Below are 23284 nucleotides of genomic sequence, written 5' to 3'. Positions count from 1 at the left end.
TAAGAATGAAAAAGTTTTGAAGATACAGAATTTGGAAGCAGAGAAAAAGAAAATGAAAAATTGTTAAAATTTTTGAGTCATTGTAAACCTAGCTGAGACATAGACCAACAGATATGTTTGAGTGATAATTGAGTCAATTTCTATTGTAATCCTAATAGACAGAGTTAAGTCATGTTAAGTCATGTTGATTCAAGTTAAGTCGTGTTTGAGTTAGGCTTACAGACAAAGTTAAGTCATGTTAAGTCATGTTGATTCAAGTTAAGTCGTGTTTGAGTTATGTTGAGTCATATGGTCGTAATTAAGGGGGAGTGTTAGAAATTGTAATTACTACCTCATGCCAGAGTTGGCTAAATTTAGGTGAGTCAGTTAACTGAGTCAAGGTGAGTGAGTTTGAGTTAAGTCATATTTGGGGAAAAGTCAAATTTAGAGTGTGTGTGCATGTGAAGTTATTTTGGGCGAGTAACTAGACGATAAAGTTAAAATACCCCTCACCGAATTATTATAATAATCAAGTTTATGTGATCAATTGAAACCCCACAATTTATGTTATTGTGTGTAAATTATTTGTGTTATTTTGTGTTTCTCTTCTCTTCCTTTCAAACAGTTATGCTAGTGGCATTTTGATTGTCTCACTTCTCGTTATTGTCACACTACTACTGTGCTTGGTTGCCAAATGTATCAAGTCTTAGTGTAAATCGGTTCCCTATATACAAAGAGCCAGCCATATTTCAATTTATTTGTTGAATTGGCTTAAATCTTGTCTAATAATCATAATGTTAATAGCAATTAGTTTCCTACTTTCCCTATACATTCAAACCGGCGGAGGATATTAATGATATCAATATTAAACCCTAATTTCATCTCCGATTTTCCTTGTTTGGTGAAGAAAGGATATAATTTGTGAGTATCTGCTACCTTCTCTGGGGTTCCGGGGTGCTTGCACCAGCTTGCTTGGGGCTCAGACCTAGGACCTAGCGATGGGAGGGAGGTATGCTTGCCTGCCCCCCTACTCAATAGAATAGGAGCTACTATTGTACAATGCAATAATCAAGTCAACGAAGAAAAACCGTAAACTACAACATGCAAGAAACTGCAATGTTTGAGATATATCGATCTTTTCAAACACCAAAGAATTTTGCGAGAAAAAAATATTTTATATATACGTATCACAAAAGTATAATCCTGGCCTAAAGTGGAGGTATCTCTAATTAGTTTTGCTTTTTTTCTGGTTCAAGTGGAGGTATCTCTAATTAGTTTTGCTTTTTTCCTGGTTAAAGTGCGATGTGACCATACGCTAACAGGGTTTTCTCGTTGCAATTTTGAAATCCATCCAAATTTATGGTTGAATCAAGTGGATAAATTGAATAATGAACCTTCAAAGTCTTTGCAGTCGCCATCCAAAACATTCCAAATCTCTCGTCAACGTGCAAACGCAATGTGTGGGTCATATATAATTCCATGCTTTTATCTGAGCTTTGGTTGCAAAGGAGATGGATTTGATGTTTTTTTTGGGATAAGAGTTTGGACTTTTGGAATTTAAGAAAATGGGTTAACAAGACTTATATGTATCTGTGAAAGTCTGTACTTTACAGATTATAAGTAATAATTTTAAGTGAGATAGTTTTATTAAATAATTGTGATAATTTATCCCAAATCAATAATAATTGTCCTATATTAATTTATTAATTTGATAATTAAATTATGATAAATATTCCCATATTATTTTCATAATTAAATTATAATAGATCTTCTTAGAATTTAAAGAAAAGAATAAAACATATGAAATATTTTCTTTATTTGTCCCATAAGTAACACTCATCGATATATAATGATTTTACTAACTAAATTTTACAAATACATCATGCAATAATTTAATTACTAAATATATAGAGGACACTCTTAACTATTCAAACCTATTCCGTTAAAAATAAAATTGACTATTATGAAAACAAATTGCCACTTGTTCAATCTACCCCGGCCAAGCTTGGTTTTTCAGATTGGGAAGTAAGAAAACCTCCTATCAATCTTAACAAGTGGTTTTCGAGATATGCTGGTTTTCGATATATGCATATATGTTTTAGATTTAGAAAGACCTTTCATTTCACACTGCCTTGGTTTTTTTGTGTTGACGGGTAAGAAACTTCTTACCCTGCCATCAATCTTGACAAGTGGTTTTCCAAATATAATTTACATCTCTTTTTTCATTGAAAATGACATTTCATTCAACATTATCATTTTTTTCAAAATAATAAATTTTAAAAAACTAAGGTAAAATTTGGGAACAAGTTATATTTTGTTAGTAATTTTTGGAAGATTTATAGTTAAATATTGAAATTTAAATGACAAAGAAAATAATGATAATGATAATGATAATTAAGATTAATATGGTGTATCTCATTTTAAGAAATTAATTGATATTTTTTAATATTTTATTTTTATGATTGGAAAGAAGGGTGGCTTACCATAGTTTTGTTGACTTAACAAGTCAAGAAGGTAGCTAATCTGGCAAAGATTTTGAAAACTAAAAGTGATGTGAGTAGCCATCCAAGAAAATGACCCTTTTAGTATGGAAAAAGAAACAGATTCTTTCTTCCCAAGGTGTTTGGGAATTGACCAATGCCTAATTTCATTTTGAAACTCATGAGGATTAGTTCTTTATCTTGGTAATGTTCTCACCTCCTTATAATACCTCCTTTTATATATATATATATATATATATATATATATATATATATATATATATATATAATTCCATTAGGGTAGAATGATAGCCATCCAAGAAAATGACCCTTTTAGTATGGCAAAAGAAACAGATTCTTCCTTCCCAAGGTGTTTGGGAATTGACCAATGCCTAGTTCTTTATCTTGGTAATGTTCTCACCTCCTTATAATACCTCCTTATATATATATATATATATATATCTATATATATATATATATATATATATATATATATATATATATATATATATATTCCATTAGGGTAGAATGATATTAGTTCAATTAATGTTGCAAAACATCTATATATACTGGATTTACTTGTACATTTTACTTCACTCCATTATCAAGCGAATTAATTCTATCATTTCTAAATTTATTTGGGTTGACACCTATGATGTTAAAAAATACATCGTGCTACGTTGGAGGACATTTTAAAACACAAAAAGGAGGGTGACTTGGGAATTATGGACATAGAAAAATTTGGTTGAGCATTTGGTGTCAAAAGTTTGTGGCAGACTTTGGTTTTGGTATATGGCATTATAATAAAGGAGAAATATCTTAAAAATAGAACATTGTCCAAATGGATCAAAGATGGGGCCGAGAATCCTTGCTTAGCTTCATACATTTGGAATGGGGTGATGAAAATTAAAAATTGGTTGATCGACAATCTGCGGTGGTTGATTGGTGATGGCTCTAAAGTGGAGGTTGAATTGGATCCTATTATTGGTTTCATTGGGAACCATATCCTACATCTAACACTCATTCAACATATCCATAATCTGGGCATTTTTATATCAATCAGACCATATTTCCAATATCCTATCTAGAAATGCACGAAGGATTTAGGTTTATATGGGGTTTTGACTGAGGAATTATATAGATACATTCACCACTTAATTCTGGTTGGTATTACTCTAGATGGGATTGGGGATAAATTCATTGGGGAAGGGAATATTGTGCAGGATCAAATCCAGGTCAATGATGCATACACGTTTATTATGAGGTTGCAACGATGGTTGGTTGAATAAAATTAGGCATTGGAACATCCCTCTATAACTAAAGTGTTTTGGAAAAGAAAAATACTTACTTGGGATAATTTATGCCTATGGGGATGCATGGGTCCCGGTAGATGCATTTTATGTTTGAAGGCTTGGGAGGCATATATTTTTCTCACTTCCCCTTTTTAGGTTTCCATATGGATTGGTATATTAAACAATTTTAAAATCAAGGCAACATGGAATCCTGTATTCGGGAATGGATAAAAGATGATAAGGTTGTCCGTACTCTTCCTTTTTACATCATGTGGGGGTATCTAGAGATGTAGATATGAGAGAATCTTTGAAAATAAATTGATGGATATCCATGCCATATGCATAAAAATGTGTGCATATTTTAAAGAAATTGAGCCTGTGATAATTTATGGAAACATGAGAAACATCCAACAAATGGATATATAGAGAAGTTGTGGGTTTTTTTGATGGGGTCGCTAGCAATTATTCATGTGGTTGTAGAGCTTACATAGTTATCAGGTTTGGATATTATTTCCATTTTAGTTGGTTCAAATTCTAGGGCAAAAGCCATTGCTTTATGGAGTGTTTTATTCTGTGCTAGATGGATTTCTCTTGAGAAACTGGATATTTTTGGTGATTCAAAAGTGGTGATTGAATGGGATTTGAAGCACTCTTTGGTTATTCAAAAGTGGTGATTGAATGGGCTTTGAAGCACTCTATTTTTGAACCTCATTCTCTTACTTTTTGAATGTGGAGAATTAAAATATTGGTAGAACAATTCATTGAGGTTCACTATGCCCACATTTCAATGAGGTTCACTCTGCCCATATTTACAAGGAGAAAAATGGAATGGCCGACGTGTTATCAAAGGTTGAGCATCAATACAATCCTAGTAAGATCAACTATGCAGCTATGCTTTCTACAACAATGATTGATTTCAAGGAAATGGAAAAATTATATTTACTTAGTATATTTCCAATGCAGTATATGGGACTGATTTTTTTCCTCACTTTTAGTACTATATAAATTAAAATGTAGATATGGATATCTATATATATACTCAAGCTGGAATAGTTCTTGATATTAGTAGTGATTGGAGATCAACGTTTTTCCATAACATTTTAAATATATAAAAAATCTAAAATATATTGGTTTTATTCACACATATATATATATAAAACTAGACGTAAAGGAGCAACGTGGATCAAAGTTTTCCATATTACCGTGTTAGTGAGTCCAATTTTTGTATTCTATTCGCTAGATCATCACATCCACACTTTTCTCCGAATGGTATAAAACCGTTAACCTTTATATGGAGTTGGCATCCATGGACTTTCAAAATCTTTCCCGTGGATATTCAAAACATCATTCTTGAAATCTAGTGCATGAGAGAAGGAGAAACTTGCCCTTGTTTTGTTTGTGTGTAAAATTCCAGGCTCTGTGGGGACGTTTACCATGTCTCTTCTTACAGAGACTGCAAGCATTCAAAGAATTATTTATTCAAGAAGTTGTCCTCAATTATCATACTATGCTTAGAAACAAATAGTAAGACCCCAGAGTCTGACAACATTGACACACACATAGAAAAAGGGAGAAGTTCAAGACAAATAAGTTTCACAATTATGAAATGAAATGATATTTTAACATCCATGAGGCTAAAAATAGTCTATGGGACTATTAGTTCCCTGCTTTTCATGTTTTGCAATTAAATCATTTTCTTGTTCAAATTGATGATGAGTTGGCCCAACTTTCCAACAGTCCCCTCACTGAAAAGACAATGCCAAGAAACCGATGCTAGCATATTCCCATAAATTTCTCTAATGTCTTTGAATGCATCACATTCCAAAATGATTTTTTTTTTTCCAATTCCAGTACCCGAGACATGCAAAATGTACACACCCATTCTTCCCAATCTTGTTTAGGTATTTTCAACTGTCTTGTTTCATACTGAAGTTTGTGCGAGTTGGTTCCTAATTGAGCAATAAGAAACTTTTCCCTCCATAGAATGCTAGCTCCAATGAACTCTTTTTGTTCTAGATCACACATAGGGTTCAATTCCTCAATGTAGTACTTCCTCTTTCTAGCCAACTCTTTTCCCCATACCCGTTTACGAAACTTCTCCATAACAAAATCCTTTAGGTCCTTGTTATTTGTGGGATAGACATTGAGGTAGATATTCCATTTTTGCATCCATATGTAGTTTATTTTCATCCATGTTTTCTTTCTTTTACCCGTGTCTTCATTAAATATAACATTAGGCCATCTACCTACTCCCATTTTCTCAATTCGTTTTAGATATATTATGAGCCACACCATAGAAATCGCTTCGATGAGAGTTTCTCCTGTTTCATTCAAAATTATCTCATAAGATACCAATTTTTTTTATTTTGAACTTGCTCATGATCAAACGTTTTTTTATTTTCTCAAAGTGTTTCTATTTTCAGACAGGGGTGCTTCTAGCCCACAATTCACACCCACATACCATCACTAGAAAAACTAGGAGTCCACAAAGAATTTTATTCATTTTTCAATCCAATAACTCTGCCTCTCTACATCTATTTTGAAGAGCATATAATGCTTTCCGTCCTCCTAAAATTCTCTTCTTTTTGCAATCCTCCCAATTAAGTTTGTTGTTGAAATCAATCCCAAGGTACTTGTACTCATTTACTTCTTCAAGAATGTTTCCTTCAAAGAAGAATGTATGTTGGTTATGCTTCATTTTATTAGAGAAAATCATTATTTTGGTCTTGCTAATATTGACTTGCATCCCCACTTCTCTACAAAAATGCTCAAGGGCATATAGGTGCATTTGCAATTCATGGGCCAATTTAGAAATCAATATAAGATCATCTGCATATAAAAGAATCTTTATCACAAACTCCCCCAACTGAACAACATCTCCACCTTGCAGATTTATCCACTCTTCCAGTTTATCAATATATAAGCCAAAAATAGTAGGAGATATAGGGAAACGTTGCTTGACTCCAATGTCACTTCTAAAGCTTTCTGAAATACCTATTGAGGTTCTAATTTTGACTTTCACTTCTTCATAAAGTCTATGGACAATGGCTCTATAATGCAAATAAATTTTAAGTTCTTCCATTCTACACCACAAATTATCTCTAGGGACTGTGTCAAATGCCTTTTTGAAGTCAACAAAGCAGCAAAATTCTCCTTCTTTGTCATCCAAAAAAAATTCCACAATGTGTCTGAATGTGATACCATGATCCACTGTAGAATGCTTCGGCCTAAAAGCTGCTTGTCCTCTTGCCCTCTTTTCTTTTACTTTTTCCCACTTACTAATTATATATTCTACCATGCTTCTGAAAAGCTTTGCAAACAAAGGATTGATCATAATGGTTTTATAATTGGAAGGATTATTAATGTATCCACTTTTAAAAAGGGATATTGTTAGGCTAGTTGTCGAGTCCCTTGGGAATCCTTATTGAATGATGTTGTTAAATATTTCCATGATGTGCAGTGCAAGAGTGTTCATTCCCCATTTTAGATACTCTGCTTGAAGCTCAACCAAGTCCTTTGCCTTTCCTGTTTTCAGCTTCTTAATTCCAATATCCACCTCCTGTAATGTGAAGAGCTTTATAGTTGTGTTAATCCTAGAGGGAGGCTCTGCCTCTGATTCTTTCTCATAGAGTTTCTTTGCATATTCAAACCATTGTTGGGCTGTAATATTATTTTCGATTTGCTTCTTCCTTGGTTGAAGTTCCTGCCAAAAAAACTTTGGGTTATTCTTGCTTAGATATATTAACTCTTCTTGCCTTGTTTGCATGAACTCATATTTTTTCCTTTTTAGTATATGCTTATATAAATTTACATTCATCTTCTCCATGCCTACCTTTTTCAAGGTTCTCCTTGCCATTTTGCGTTCCTCATCAAATCAAGCATTTAAAGGACAACAATTTGATTATGATTTCCTATTTTTTGTCCTTTTGCACTTCTCAAGTGCACTTTGGATTATACTTGTTAACTCATGACTATTGAAATTTTTGAAACCAGTTTTCTCCTTCTAAATTAATCTCTCTAACATTGCCTCGAAGATAGTACAATTTTCTTGTGTTAGAAGAATTTTCCCCTTGATAGTGATTGCCGAGAGCATTGGGGTTTTCTCCCATTCCGTCTTTCTTCTAACCATGATATATTTATATAAATTGGGTTATGGTCTAATTTTAAGTCCCAAATATGCTCTCCAATATTAACTTCATCTATCTTTTATATCAAACTTTGTGAACACATCATATAGTCAACGACACTTGCCCCATTGTATGTGTTGCAAGTGAAGTTCCCAGACCTTTTCCATCTATTTATACCATTTCAAATAATTAAATTGAAAGCCCTAAATAGTGTAAGCAACTCCTCTCCAAAATGATTGCTAACTTTGCCATATTCTGAACACCTCACCCATTGGGGATTCTCCTCTTCAGTGAGCCAAATAGGATTGTGGTCCTCTTTATAACAAAGAATACTAGCTTGATGATTTAAAGTTCTATCATTGAAATCTCCCACTAAAATAACTTCTCCCTGCCGAGAGTACACGGAAATATCTTTCTTTAAAGCTGCATAAGGATCCTTGCTGTCTAGCCCCTTATTTTTGTAAGTTTTTGAGACTTGAGGGGAAAAATAACATGCTAAAGTTCTCATGTGATTCTCATTCTCTAATATTTTGAACCATAAATATTGCTTATTTGCATCTTCTTTAATTAACTGAATGTGACTACCTTCTTTTTCTTTCACTAAAACTAGTATTCCCCCAGAACCTTTTCCATTTTCTGCTACATTGTTCCAAACTGCAAACTTCAAATAACAATGAAACATAGGAGGCTTGCAATCATCATGTTCATGAGTTTCTGTGAGACAAATTATGGTCAAACAAAGACCAAATACATCCCAAAACCTCCCTTTGAAGTTGAAAGTTAATGATAAATATACTTTGCCACATATAAAGTTAAAAGTATAAAATATTTCTAGTTATCTATTTGAGCATGATTTTTGACTCACGAGGATTAAAATGGTTGCCCCATCAAGCATTTAAGGATGCTAATTTTTTTTTTAATTTATGATCTTTCATCTATCTATTTATTTATTAGATTTTTTTAAATGATGTTTTTTTATAAATATTAATTATGGATATTAAATATATTATTTTTAATTTTTTTTTTTAGATTTAGTAGAAAAAATAAAGATATTTAACCATTTATTTTAATATTAATTTCCTCATTAAAATTTATAAACATGTTTATAATTTATAATTTAAACAAACAAATATTTTTAATCATTAAAGTTATATATTTATTATGATTTGATTTGTTTCCTCTATTTCTCTATTTGTAGGGATCAAAAATGACCCTCTTTAGTTGTTAAAGTTGTGATCTTACAAAATATTTGAGAGACCATTCTAGCATTTTTTTAGTCAGAGGATGGTTGGAGAGCTGATGCCATTGAGGCAGAGATTTTGCAACGCCTTAATTTATCACAAAATATGTGTATTCTCTCTGATAAACCCACTCAGAAGGTCCTTTTATCTTCCAATACATTCTTTTCACTTTCCCCTTATGGTTTTGTTAAGTTGAGTTTTGATGGCACTTCTAAGGGTGTTATCGAGATGAATCTCATTCTGCATGCAGAACAAGATCTCCCTAGGCTTGGAAATCAAGCCTAGTAACAATCAAGAAAAAGATACACTAATTATTCTCTAGAAATACTTAAATCATTTAGAGGTAAACTTACCCAATGACCAAAATAAGCCTTTAATCCTTTGTTTGCTTCAGATGGTTCTCCACTTTCAATCTCTGAAATGGAATATGCAATAACGAAAACAACACAAGATGAGAAAAATAGTTCACTTTGTATTAACATTAGGAAGACAAGATTACACCCATTTTGACCTTATTGTCATAAGGTCTCTTCCAAGAAATCACCCATCCTTCCTCTTGCGATGATAAGCCTTTACTCTTCAATTTGGCAACATAAGGTACCTCAAAATCCAAACCCTACTCCTTTAGTCTACATTTAATTTATAGGAGAGGAGAGGAGTTTGGATATCCATCTTCTAAAGGATGAGATCCACAATTAGAGGGGATTGGTTCCATGATAAGGTAGATGAGATCCATCATTCCTGGGATGAGGTATAAAGAGGTAGGAGATCGAGGTCTAGTTGGTTGAGGGAAGATTTCTCAACAAGGTTCTAAACTTCACTTTTTTATTTTTACCCATATTGAAAGGGTGTTGCACTCTGTAATGGAGAATAATGTGTCACTTTGAGCAGGTCTTAATGACTTAACCTAAGGTGTCACAGTTTGTGTCTAGGAAAGGTGCGACATTTATGAAAATTAGGGTTTTTGAGCAATTTAATCCAATATTATTTGGATCTTTAAAATGTTTTTTCATCTCACTTTGTAGGGTATTACTAAGTAGGGTTCTTCGGATGGTGAGAGATCCATATTTGGGTACATTTTCCTAGTAGTGACAAAATGATGTGCAACAAAGGGGAACCCAAGTGTTGTTGGTTTTGGGGGTCTTCTTTGTGGCTGGCACTCAAATCCCTTGCATATTTTTTCTCAAAGTTGTGGTTTAACGAGCAACAACATGCTAAAATTTTTGACTTTATAAAAAGGTCTTTGTATAGATATTCGCGAAGGTTATCGACTTTTGCAAGTGGACGAAGACTCTCAAATTGTTATACAATGTTTACATTAGTTATTAGATGGGAGACCTCATGATAAAGTAGTTAAATGTTGAAGGTTGGAAAGTATTGTAGCTCGTGTCAGTGTTTTTCTTCAGCATTTCGACTATGTAACTGTCATGCACTCCAAAAGATCTGCAAATGCCATTGTTGATTTTTTGGCGAACTTAGGGTGTAAGTCCAGAGCTTTAATATTGGATGAAAGTTGGCCCCCAACTATTCTCATGGAAGGAATCGATCTCCTTAGGGAGATATTAAAGAAGGATACTTTGATTCCCTATGGGGGTGCGAATGGTGTTGGGTATACAATATTTTTGGAAAATGAGCCTAGTGTACATTTGTCTCATCTGGTGCATGGCGTGGCAGCGCATAGGTGAGAGGGGTCAGTATTCGCAGTCTAATTTGCTTTGATATAAATGCTTTATCATTTCTATGGAGTGGGAGAGGCACGTTACTTATGGGAGTGGAGGTGAGGTTCATTCCTCTACGTCTTGCACCTTCAATTATTTCACTATGAATTTATTTGGATTATGGTTGCCTGTCGATGAGTTCACATTTGGTTGTGTGGAGTTAGTGTTATGTGAGATTTAGTTCAAGTTGGTGTGATTATGGAGTCAATGTTTTTCATCCTATATCTGAATTCCATAGATCTTGGGTCTGTATTAGAATTGATGGTCATCTATTCAACCTCGCCCTCTTTGGATAGTGAATACAGACGTATTTCATATACTTTCCAAGTTCTTGTTTGTGGTTGTTGGTACACAAGTCATTTTTTAGTTTGGTTTTGAAGTTGAGGGGAGCCTACTATTGTTAGTATAGAATTAGTATTTATTCAGGGTTTTGTTTCACCCTTTCTAGTTCTCAGCCTTGGAGTTCTATGGTCTTGTGAATTAGGGTTCTCTTAAGTTGATAGAGAATATTATTTTTTGTTTTTGGTCTGGAAAAATCTTGTCATTTTCTCTTGGTGGGTGTAACCTTATTCTAGTCATGTTGGGTATTTCTAGTCTCCATAGGTTGGAATGGTGTTTGTCATGCCCTCCTCCCACACTTACGCAATATTACCTATCCACCGGGGTAAATATGTGACGAAGAGTTACTATGATATGATTCGACCTCTTAGATCACCTTAAGGATGTGGAACCGATGAACCAACACTTTATAGACCTCCCTCTAGTGCTATAGGACCCTCAGGAGCTAATCAACCACTCGAGGTGCTCAAACCTTGAGTCAGATTTCTTTTTCACAAAAAAATGCAAGTCGCATGCACAAGCCTGCATCCATGTTACTGTAGACCTCCAGTCGCTCCCATAAGCCTTCAAGCGAGATACTAGAGTCGTTTTTATCTAGTTTTGTGCCTGCTACCACGTGATTTGGGCCACATTTTTAGGGCTATTCTCTAGATCACTGCCCAAAATTTGATGATACTATCCAAGACAATAAATGACACAAATATAAAGCTTCTAACACAAAATTTGATCAAGTACGTGGCCTAACCAAGCCTAACCATGACAAACATTTTTCCAAACGGACTATGAACATGTAATCTACAAGCTATAAATGCATATTTGAACATAAGGGTCTGATTCTTACTTGGAAATCACCAAGAAGGTATAATACCTTCTCATAATAGTTGAAATAACATATATTAGGTCATGTATTCAACAATCATTTATTTACCAATCAAAACATGTTAAAATCCATAACTAGAATTTGTCATGAAACCATGCTTATAACTAACATATAACCAGAATATTAACAATGATAGATCAACCATTAAAGCCACATAATAACAAGTACATTTACACATCATACACAAGAGGAAAATAACTCTTTCTAACATATGCAAATTCAACTAGGTCAAGGACTTCCACCTACCACCAAACCATAGATTGGGTTGAACTAAATATTTTTTTCAGCCATCACCCCCATGCCATATTCGAAGCATGAATCTGGGACTCATAATAGACCAACCAGGGATTTTCAGGATTTACTGTGTATCATGCCATTACCGGCCAAGGGATTCCTAGGCCCAAACAATAAACATACACTACAGGCTTTACCGTAATCCTGACATATACCGGTGAAGAGATCACTAGGACTATACAAGCATGGATGCCTCTAGATATCTCCACCTAAACCGTGAGGAATTTTTCCATCTCCACCCTCTAGGATTTACCATGTATCCCGCCATTTACTAGTTGAGGATTTCTAGGCCCAACAAGTGTATCACAAACAAGCTTTACCATGTATCTTTCCATTAATGATCAAGTGATTCCTAGGCCTTGTGATTTTTCCTAAGACCACCCCACTCAGTTTCAAAACCATCCGGAAATCCAGCTCAACCACATAAGAGAAACCCCATCACACTATGACTATCCAGAAATGGAAAGGAAATGGTAAAAACCACTATCACACCTGGAAAAACCCATGACAATGATAGTAAGAGAACCAAATACACACATGCATGTACCATGATTGTCAAAATTAGCAAGGAAATCCTACATGAAGATTGATACCTACAAGTAATCCCACGATAGCTGCTTGACCCAACTCTTCCTTGCTTGATATTTGCCTCCCTTTGCTTTCTTTTCCTTCCATTTCCTTTATTTCCTCAATGTTAGAGTGCTCCAAGAATTCTCTAAGTGTGTGAGAGATAGAATGGACAGAGAGCTCCACCTAAAAACTATCAAAAGTCCATGAATTGATCCTCAAAATAATTTTTATCATTGAGGCCTCTATTTCTTCATTTTACTCTATTTTTCCTTCATTTTCCTCCTCACATAGAACCTGTGACCTTTCACCTTCCTTTTCTCCTATTTTCCATTATTTTCATAAACAAATGCCAATTAATGCCTCTTTCCTTTTCAAAGCCTTTTCCAATTTCCCTTAGCCATAATAAACCAAATGAACACCCACTAGGATGTTTTTCCCAACATTCAACTTCAAATACGCGTCCAATGACCTTGGTCTTATTTTTCCTTTATTAACTTTTATTACATGAAATTTTAACCCAGGGTTGTTACAATGTAAGGAGTTGTGGTGTCTCATGTCCTTGCAATTTTCTAAACTTTAAAACCTCCTTTAATTTGGTTCTCTAACATCATGATTAGGGGATGACCCAGTTATCTTTCAGTCTGGTTTCAAAGGGTCGATGGTGCATCCATTTTCCTACCTTTTTGGTCATGGTGCTCTTACTAGTTGTTTGCATTGTTCTCTTTCTAATTCCATTGTGGCTCCTCATTAGCGAATGGTGAGCAGACAAGGTGGTGTAGGTATTGTTGGTGTTAAATGTTCTCGACCTTTCGACTTTCACATAGTGGTAAATTTATTTGATTTTGTCCCTCTTGAAGTTCGAAAACAAATTATGGTTTTGGATTCTCAAGAGTTGGGGGATAGACCTTATCACTATGATTTAGAAATTATTGGTGATGGGATGAAATGGGTGCGAAACCGAGGTCAATTCTGCAAGAGAAGACTAAATTTCCTTTATTATGTCTATCTGCATCAACAAATGGATACTTTGCACCAAGTGTTAATTGCACCATGAAGAAGTGCACCATAAACTGCATTCGAGTAGGAATGATCATCACAGAAGTAAAGGCTTGGCAAGAAACCTGGCAAGATGTCAGGTATTCAAGACTATGGTAATGATCAGACATGAGATCAATTGAATTACAATCAACTCACATTTGGCGAAGCCTTGGGACCTATGACACCATAAATATTGTTAATGGGGGAATAATTCCATGATCCCTAGCCACTTGGCCAGATGAGGTGATGGTAGCATGTCTCCCCCACTTTTGCACTGTAAACACTTCATCTAGGACAAATGTATCATGTTGAATCAATTTCTAGTACATGTCATTAATAAGGGAGTCTTGTAGAAGGTTATAGGTTGAGGAGAGTACTATCAAAGAGTCCAAACATCCATGATTAGCTAGAATATCTATTACTTCGTTTCTTATCTGCTAACTGTGGGATGGAACAATGATTGAGATATTCAAAAAAATAGAAGAAGTCATGCATATGAGTCCCGCTAGACACTAACTATTGGATAATTTATGAAATTCAGTTGCATTTTGTATCTTAGTGAGAATGTTGATAATAAGTTGATAATCACCTTCCATAAAAAATTTGGAGTGCCCCTATACCTGTGCAATTTCATCCATGTGACTAGACCAGTGAGTTCTACTACATTATTACTATTAATACCAAATGATCCTAAGTATATGAAGAGTGGAATGACTTTTTGATATTTGAATATACCACCAAATCCAGTTGGACCCGGATTCCCTTTCAAAGTTCCATCAAAATTTAGTTTGAGGAAAGAGGGATAGGAGGGGACCATGTAGAGGGAACGATGAGTGGAGGGGAGTACGTAAGAGATTGAGAATGGAGAAAGGCAGAGGGAATGATATTTCGACGATTAAGGAGTCAAGCTTCCTCTTCTTGAGCTTGCTAGTTGTAATGGGACCATTAGAGGGAAATAATGAATTATTTGATGTTGGTAAGAGCAAATTTCAAAATAGTGTTAATTGGCATAAATGGTCCTTTGAAAATTCTTCAGTTGTGTTGTTTTCAAATTTCCGTAAGAATTTAACAAGGGGAAATAATCCAAATGTGATTAAGAACTAGATTTGACAAAACACATTTTGACCAATTAGAAATAATGATGGTAATGATGATGGGGTCTTTGTTCGAGAAATAAAGATGCTCTTCTATGTGAGCCCAAAGGAAGGAGGAAAATGTGCAGTGGTTGTAGAGATGCTCTTGAATTTCCAAGTGGAGAAGGAATGTAGGCATATAGATGGCACTTGATAATTATGCTTTAGGATGTTGTCCCATGTTAGAGTTTATTTTTAGCCAAAAACTATAGGAAGAAGGGTATTTTTGGCTAGGTGTGTCACTGTGGTGTTTCCATATTTTAACCCATACCTTCTTTGTTGGTAGACCTTCATGACCTAATTCCAAATCGTAACCCTCATGAATATATAAGGTTCCTTCTACGCCATAGCCACATCGAATCCTGTCCAATTGAGTTGAACAAGGAATCAAGCTCTATTTAGGGCTTCCATACAATTATTGTGATTTTTCTTCTACTATTTTGGGTTGCCATGATGTTGGTGGTAGCCATCAGCACCATTGTTGGTTGGGCTCAGTTATGTTCCAATAGTCTGCAAGTTGTGTTGGACCCTGAGTTTTGATTTTTTCTCTCATATTGTTAAGTTGTATATTTTCACAAACCTTTGGGAGCTACTTGCAATAGTCTTTGCATAACATAACATTGCAATCGTCTTTAATTTCCCAAAAGAAGTTCTATTCGATCAAGTGCATTCACTTCTTTAATAAAGGCCATATAGATGAACTAGGAGCAATGGTGCGTATGCAGACCAAGAGATTTGATGGTGTGTGAAGGGAATATTTATGGTCAAAAATGCATTTCTAGAGATCAGGGTCACCTTGGATCCATTTCCACAAACGTTTTTCACCCAAGACCATCACCATAGTGGTGGCATCACAAAAACCAAGTCCTCCTTTACTTCTTGGTTTACAGAGCTTGTCCCATGCCACCAAGGAACATTTATGTTCGATATTGGATCCCCCACAAAGGAATTTGTGTTGGATTCACCAATGTTCCTCGAGGATCGAGGATGGTCCCATTAATGTTGAACACAAGAAAATGGGAAGGGCTTGGAGCACTTCTTTTAGAAGGACTAGTCTACCAGCAATATTCAAAGAGCGAGAAGCCCATCCTGCTAACTTAATATTGATTTTGGATAAGAGGTCCTCCCATAAGCCCCATCTAAAGGAGTTATCATCTAGTGGGGCTCCTAAATATTTCGAGGGAACCTTTCATTTTTGGAAACCCAAAATGTTAGCTATGTGACCCTGGATGGTTGATGGAGTGTTAAAGAAAGCAAACATAAGATTTGGATTTGTTCACTTCCATGCCAGAGGGTAGAGAAAACTTTTATAAAATTCAAAGGAACTCCCATGGTTCATAGACCGCGGGGTTTCCTATATCCATGGAATCATTGATGAAATGTTGATGTGTGAGGGGAAGATCATTATCGAATAAAAACATGCCTTTGACTGTGATCTTGGAGACTTCCTTTTGAAGACTTCTCCCCAACCCTTCCACTACTAGAATAAGAGAGGTTTCCCCTCCTAAATACCTTAAGAGGATTTGAAATGGGTGGAGGGAGAACTATTGACAAGGACAGAAAAAGAAGAAAATTATAACATATTTTTGATCCATTTAATACAGTCTAGAGAAAATACAATGGATTTAAGAATGCGGAATAAGTGATTCCAATTGAGCTTATCAAAGGATTTTGAGAGGTATCACTTTAGCAGTGTTCCAAGTTTTCAAGGGATTTTTAGGGAGTCGATGGCATTGTGAACATGCACAATCCCATTTTGGATTTCGCATCCTTTTACAAAGAATATTTTGTGTGGTAAAATGAGCTTTGGGGGGAGGGGCTTGAGGTGATTAGAAATGATTTTAGTGATTACCTTATATATAAAATTATAGAAATAAATGGGTCTCAATCCATTAGGATCCTTCACTTTATCCTATTTTGGTACCAAAGTAAGCAATGTGGCATTAAGAGCTTTGAGAATGGAATAATATCTCCTATATTCTTCCACTGCTTTCCATACCTATTGGCACACTATGGACTATCATCATACCTAAAATAATTCTTTAGTGAAGCCACCCGGGCCCATTTCCTTGGCATCACCTTATAGTCGCTTCCACATTCTTAAGGGAGATTTCTTGGGGAAGGCCCTCATTTTACTATGTGGTGACCAGAGGGGGGATGTGCTTGATGACACGGTAGATATCTACTTAACTATTTTGAGTGAGTTTTGTTAGAATATTTTGATAAAATCTAGTAAGCTCCTGAGTAATCTCTTGATATTATAACACTTTTTCTCCCATGGAGATTTTGATGGAAGATATGTTATTATGATGCCAATGTTGGAGAGTGTATTTATGAAAGAAAGCAATATACCTTTCCCCTTATTTAAGCGAGTGAGCCTTTAATATTTACTACAATAAAATTTATTCCCATTTCTTGCGTTCTTTAGGATTAGTGAGGGTAGTGGCTTCTTTTATGATTAATGCATCTGATAAACCATAAAGAATGGCTTCTTGTTGTATGACCTCCATTGTCTGCTCCATTTTGCATTTCTCCTCTAGAATGTTGCCAAATTTAGTTTTTTTCCAGCATTTGAGTTGCCATTTTAAGTTTCTCAATTTCCGTTGGAGCTTGTACATAGAAGGGCCTTTTAGTGCTTCTTGTTCTTCCCACCACTACTTTATGTTTTCCTAGAAATCAAGATGATGGGGTCAAAACTTCTTGAAGCAAAAAGGCCTATACCAAGGTTTGTACTAATTGTCTATAGTTAGGCATATATGCTAGTGATTTGAGCAATGACTAGAAATATAGATGCTTCCAAAAAGATGTCTGAGGCCATGATATATTCCACGAATTTAAAAAGAGGTCAAATTTTGAGGCTACTTGTTGCGTCCCTTCTCTTTAGTTATTCTATGTGAGAATTCCATTAATAGTTTCAAAATTAACCAGATGCAAGGTCACCATTGTGTCTTAGAAGAAAATGATGTCTGCATCAAACCACCTTATGCCTCCAAGTTTCTCATGCAATGATTTGAAGAGATTGAACTTTCTATCAAGGCTCTAAAGGGTAGAGGAAGGGAGATTATGCATTCCAACAAGGAATTTGGGGTAAAAGGGCTTATCCTTAGGAGAGATTAGATCATATACATTATAAAAGAGAGATTAGATCATATACATTAGAAAGGAGAGATTAGATCATATACATTAGAAAAGAGAGATTAGATCATATACATTAGAAAGGAGAGATTAGATCATATACATTAGAAAGGAGCAAATGTGAATAAATCCAATTAACCAAAATTAGACAATATGTGGAATATGTCAAACATCTTTAAAATTTGAAAATCCTAGCTAATATATTATTTTAAAAAGTTTTGAAAAAAAAATGCTTTTGTGGAGATAAACATATATAGATTTATATTAAAAAAAAAAAAATGGTGGATGATTTTTAAATATTTATGGATTAACAATTTTTATTTTGGAAAGAAAAAATTGATAATAAAAAATTAAATACAAATATTTATTTTAAAAATATTAATATATCTATTTGAATTTCTGATCGGAGAACCCACAGTAATGGAGTTTTTACACCAACGTTTCGAATCCCAAATGGGATCCATCATCAGGGAAAAGAGAAAGATGAAGAGAAAGATGATAAAAAGAAGAGCCAGATGGAGGGAATATATACTTATGAGGGCAGAATAATAAAGGCAAAGCACAGGTCGGCTGGAAAAATAAAGAGACCTAATTTTAATTTTAATTTTAATTTTATTTTTAATTTAATTTATTGATTTTAATTTTAATAAATTAATTTTATTATTTAGTAACTTTTAAAATAAAATCATAAAACTAAACATTTTAAAATAATTTTAAAATCATATAATTATCTAGATACTAAAATAAATAATGTTAATAATTAAAAAATATTTATAAACATTTTTTAAAAAACCTGAAACCCTAAGGTAATAATATCTAGAAACTAGAATATAAATTTTAATATTATAATATTTAAATCAAAACCTAATAACATTAATATTTATAAAACCTAAAGACATAACTAAGAATTTAGGTTATTTATATTATATTATATTAAAAACCCTAATTATCAATATAACCTCATTGTTTGTTTTTAATAATATTTAGGCATTAATGCATGTTCTTATTATAGTCTAGTCTTTAATATTGAATTAATATAAAATTTAGGTTTTATTAATTGTTATTAATTTGAATTTATTTAGATAGTGGTTAGGTTTTTATTAATATTTCATATTTTAAGCTATTTAAGACTTTATGTTATATAAATAAAAAAGTTTTAAGTCATATAGTGATCTGATTTATAAAATTATTAGGTTATATAGTCATTAGGTTATTTATTCATATTTAGATTAATATTAGAGTTATATAACCATATATATTATTATTATTATTAAGTTATATGTCTTATATATTAACATTATTTTGTCATATAGTGTCATTAACTTATAGTATCATATTTATTAATATTAATATATTTACATTAGTTTTAGATAATAATTTTATATAAAGATTATGTCTTATATAGGTTATGATATTAAAATATTTATTTCAGTTTTTTGATTGATATAGGCTTTAGGGTTGATTTTGAATAAATCTAAATATGAATTTGTAGGCTTGACTGTTATTAATTCTAATATATATTTATGAATTTATTTAGACCTTAGGTTAGATACATTTTTAAATAAATTCTTAGTTATGTCTTTAGGTTTTATAAATATTAATGTTATTAGGTTTTGATTTAAATATTATAATATTAAAATTTATATTCTAGTTTCTAGATATTATTACCTTAGGGTTTCAGGTTTTTTAAAAAATGTTTTTTTAAAATATTTTTTTATTATTAACATTATTTATTTTAGTATCTAGATAATTATATGATTTTAAAATTATTTTAAAATGTTTAGTTTTATGATTTTATTTTAAAAGTTACTAAATAATAAAATTAATTTATTAAAATTAAAATCAATAAATTAAATTAAAAATAAAATTAAAATTAAAATTAAAATTAGGTCTCTTTATTTTTCCAGCCGACCTGTGCTTTGCCTTTATTATTCTGCCCTCATAAGTATATATTCCCTCCATCTGGCTCTTCTTTTTATCATCTTTCTCTTCATCTTTCTCTTTTCCCTGATGATGGATCCCATTTGGGATTCGAAACGTTGGTGTAAAAACTCCATTACTGTGGGTTCTCCGATCAGAAATTCAAATAACACAAACCACAGATCTCTGAAATCCAATATATCTATTATTGATTAAGAAATTTAATTGCTTTATTAAATATAAGAAAAGTCAGCTTGACTTAGGTTATATCCATCGAATTTTAGAAATAAACTGATGTACACTCACATATTTTGTACTTCTAAACTTTTATGTGGTATGGATGTTCATATGTTGAATGGTCCAAGAACGTTGTCTCGTTGTTTTTATGGCAAGCAAAATGAAGTTTTTTTATTGCACGTGTTCCTTCTGCAGAGCGGTTTTGGGACGTGTTCATTCGCTTTGTTTCACGGGTATATTAGTGAAGGACAACTTGGAATAATGACTTCGTTGCACGCGTTGCCGTATCTTCAGGACTGGACTCCGTAAACGCTTGGAATTATATACCAAAAGACAACAAAGGTGAGCGTTAGGCTTCACTTTCCTCGTCCGCTGGATTTGCAGGATGGATGTTTTGGATGCCCACGGGAAAGAGTTTGAAACTCCATGGATGCCTACTCGGTCGGATAAAAGTAGAGAGGATTCCACTAAGCTCGAGCCAGAGCTCTTACAATTTATATATAAACACGCCCTTATTGCATTCCTTCTTTGTATCCGTATGCTTTGCTTTCCACAGAACCAACTAGGGTTAGGGTTAGGGTTCACTTTCCTCGTCAGATGGATGTTTTGATGCCCACGGGAAAGAGTTTGAAATGATCTTCTAGTGTGGAATAAACTGGTGGATGATCCTAACGATTATGAAAGTCAAATAAAAATTTACAATTGACATAATAATCCTTCAGATAGAAACCATCCACCTATCGAATAACTCTACTAAAAGAATACAACTCATGATCGACTCCTGACTCAGTAACGTGTAATCTCTTTAGGTACCCTAATAATTCACGTCTCTCTTCTCTATTCCATTGATGCGGCTTTTCCAATTTATATATAAACACGCCCTTACTGCATTCCTTCTTCGTATCTCCATGCTCTGCTTTGCAGAGAACCAACTAAAGAGAATATGGGCAACCATACGGGTTGCCTGACGGTGGGCAATAACAAAGAAACCATCCAGCTGGTTTGCTCAGATGGCACCCTTCACATCCTTTATAAACCCCTCAGTGCCTCTCAGATCATTCAAGAATTCCCTCAACATTTAGTCTGTCACTCCGGTTCATTGTATATTGGATGGATGACGCCTGCTCTTTCTCCAGATGACCAACTGAAAGTGGGTAGCAAGTACTTCCTTCTACCCCAACACTTCTTTCAGTCCCCCTTATCTCTTCTATCTTTGGCTTCCTTAATATCGCCACCGCTGCCCTCAAAAGCTCCGCCACCTAGTAATTCCAGTGCTCGCCTATCACATACCCTTCGCAGTATCGAACGTGCTTCGCTTCTCTGCCAGCCCTTCGACATACAAAAAGGCAGCGCCGACGAAGGCCTCCGGATCAGAGTCTGCCCGGAGTTTGTTACAACGCTTATCGAAAACAGGAAGCTTAACGTTGATGAAGGAAGGCGTGCAGTGGGGAGGGATTCCATAGATGATAAACGTAACCTCTGCAATACTGCTGAATTGCGGAAAGATTATGAGCGGTTAGTGAAGTCAAGAGGCCATGGTTGGAAACCGACGCTTGAAAGTATCAGTGAAGAGGAGAAGACGGTTGGCCACAAGATATTCATGAAGATTATAAAGAGATCGTCAGAGATGAACAGATCCTGATGAATTCAATGTATGGTGAATTTGTTATTGGCACTTGTATACTCTGGTAGGTAGATATTCGCTGACGACAACTGGCTTGTGAATGCCTGGCCCTCATGTACATCGTTGGATAATTGATTTGTTTAAATCCAACATGTTTAAATCTAACAAGCATTTACTGCCGATAGGCAAGCCGGTTATCTTCAACCAACCGCAAACAATTGAATATGTCTAAGGAAATGATTACCACTCATATTTGTAGAAATTATGTGAGATGTAAATTATTGTAATGTTGAATATTTGTTGAAGCAAGTTACACTCACAAGAGCGTCTTTCTTAAATTTATTAAGATTGATTTAAAATTAATTAAGATGTTAAATTTATTAAAAATGATTTAAAAATTAATTAAATTGTAAATGAGAGTTGATAAAATATTAGTTTTAAGAATTAAATGAGAAAAACAGTCTAGGTTGTTGCATTATTAAACTCTCAGTAGTTAATAGAATTTGCAGTAGTTTTTAAAGTGGAGACCAATGATAGTTGGTATGTTATGGTAGTGATAGTTGGTATGTTATGGTAGTGGTTTTGATGCAACTTAATTAAGAAACTATGAGGCAAGTTACTCATTGTCACTTAAAAAATAGCACTTTGTGTGAATCAATCAAAAGTTATAGCAGAAATTAAAAAACTTATATTTGATAGTTTTTTTTTAATATATTTGATATATTTTCACAAAAATTAAGTTATATATATATATATATGCATTTAGATTTATTAGCAAAGGAATATTATATATATATATATATATATATATATATACATTTAGATTCATTAGCAAATGAATGTTTAAAGGATATACAAAATCACCGTTAAGAATAGGAAGTTGTAAAAATAGATGTCTTTTTTATTATGCAACCAAACCAAGAAGTTTGTCAATCCAAACCTAGAACCAAAGAAGTTATCTTGATACCACAAGTACTCATCACTAAAGTGGGTGTATTATATTAAATTTAATATTAAAGTGCACCCATTGTAGAAGGTACACAGTCTTTTTCCATCTTTCTTCTCTCCTATTTGTCCCTCCTTGCCCCCTCTCACTTCATCTTTTCCCCTTTTCGTATTTGCTTCTCTCTTTTTCCTTTTGTCTCTGCCATATATTGGGCTCTCTCCCCCTTTTGCTAACCCCCCCTTCTTTCTCCCTCATCCCTCGACTCCATCTTCCTCCCCCCTCTCTCTCTCTCTCCTCCCCTGTGTTTCCCTCCTCTCTCTCTCTCCCTTCT

At 34.0% G+C, this 23284-nt stretch overlaps 1 protein-coding gene across 1 annotated transcript; it reads left to right on the top strand.

Annotated features, from left to right (window-relative positions):
- Positions 1-21497: 21497 nt before the first annotated feature.
- LOC149199855 (uncharacterized) lies at positions 21498-22025 on the top strand. The gene has a single exon (XM_089400743.1). The coding sequence runs from the start codon at positions 21498-21500 to the stop codon at positions 22023-22025; it is 528 nt and encodes a 175-aa protein (XP_089256869.1).
- Positions 22026-23284: the final 1259 nt, after the last annotated feature.

The sequence above is a fragment of the Pinus tabuliformis genome, chromosome 2_1 (genome assembly GCF_031772625.1).
Source record: "Pinus tabuliformis cultivar Carrire ecotype Pingquan chromosome 2_1, CPIR1, whole genome shotgun sequence".
In the NCBI taxonomy this organism is placed as follows: Eukaryota; Viridiplantae; Streptophyta; class Pinopsida; order Pinales; family Pinaceae; genus Pinus; species Pinus tabuliformis.
This window is presented reverse-complemented; position numbering and strand designations above follow the sequence as displayed.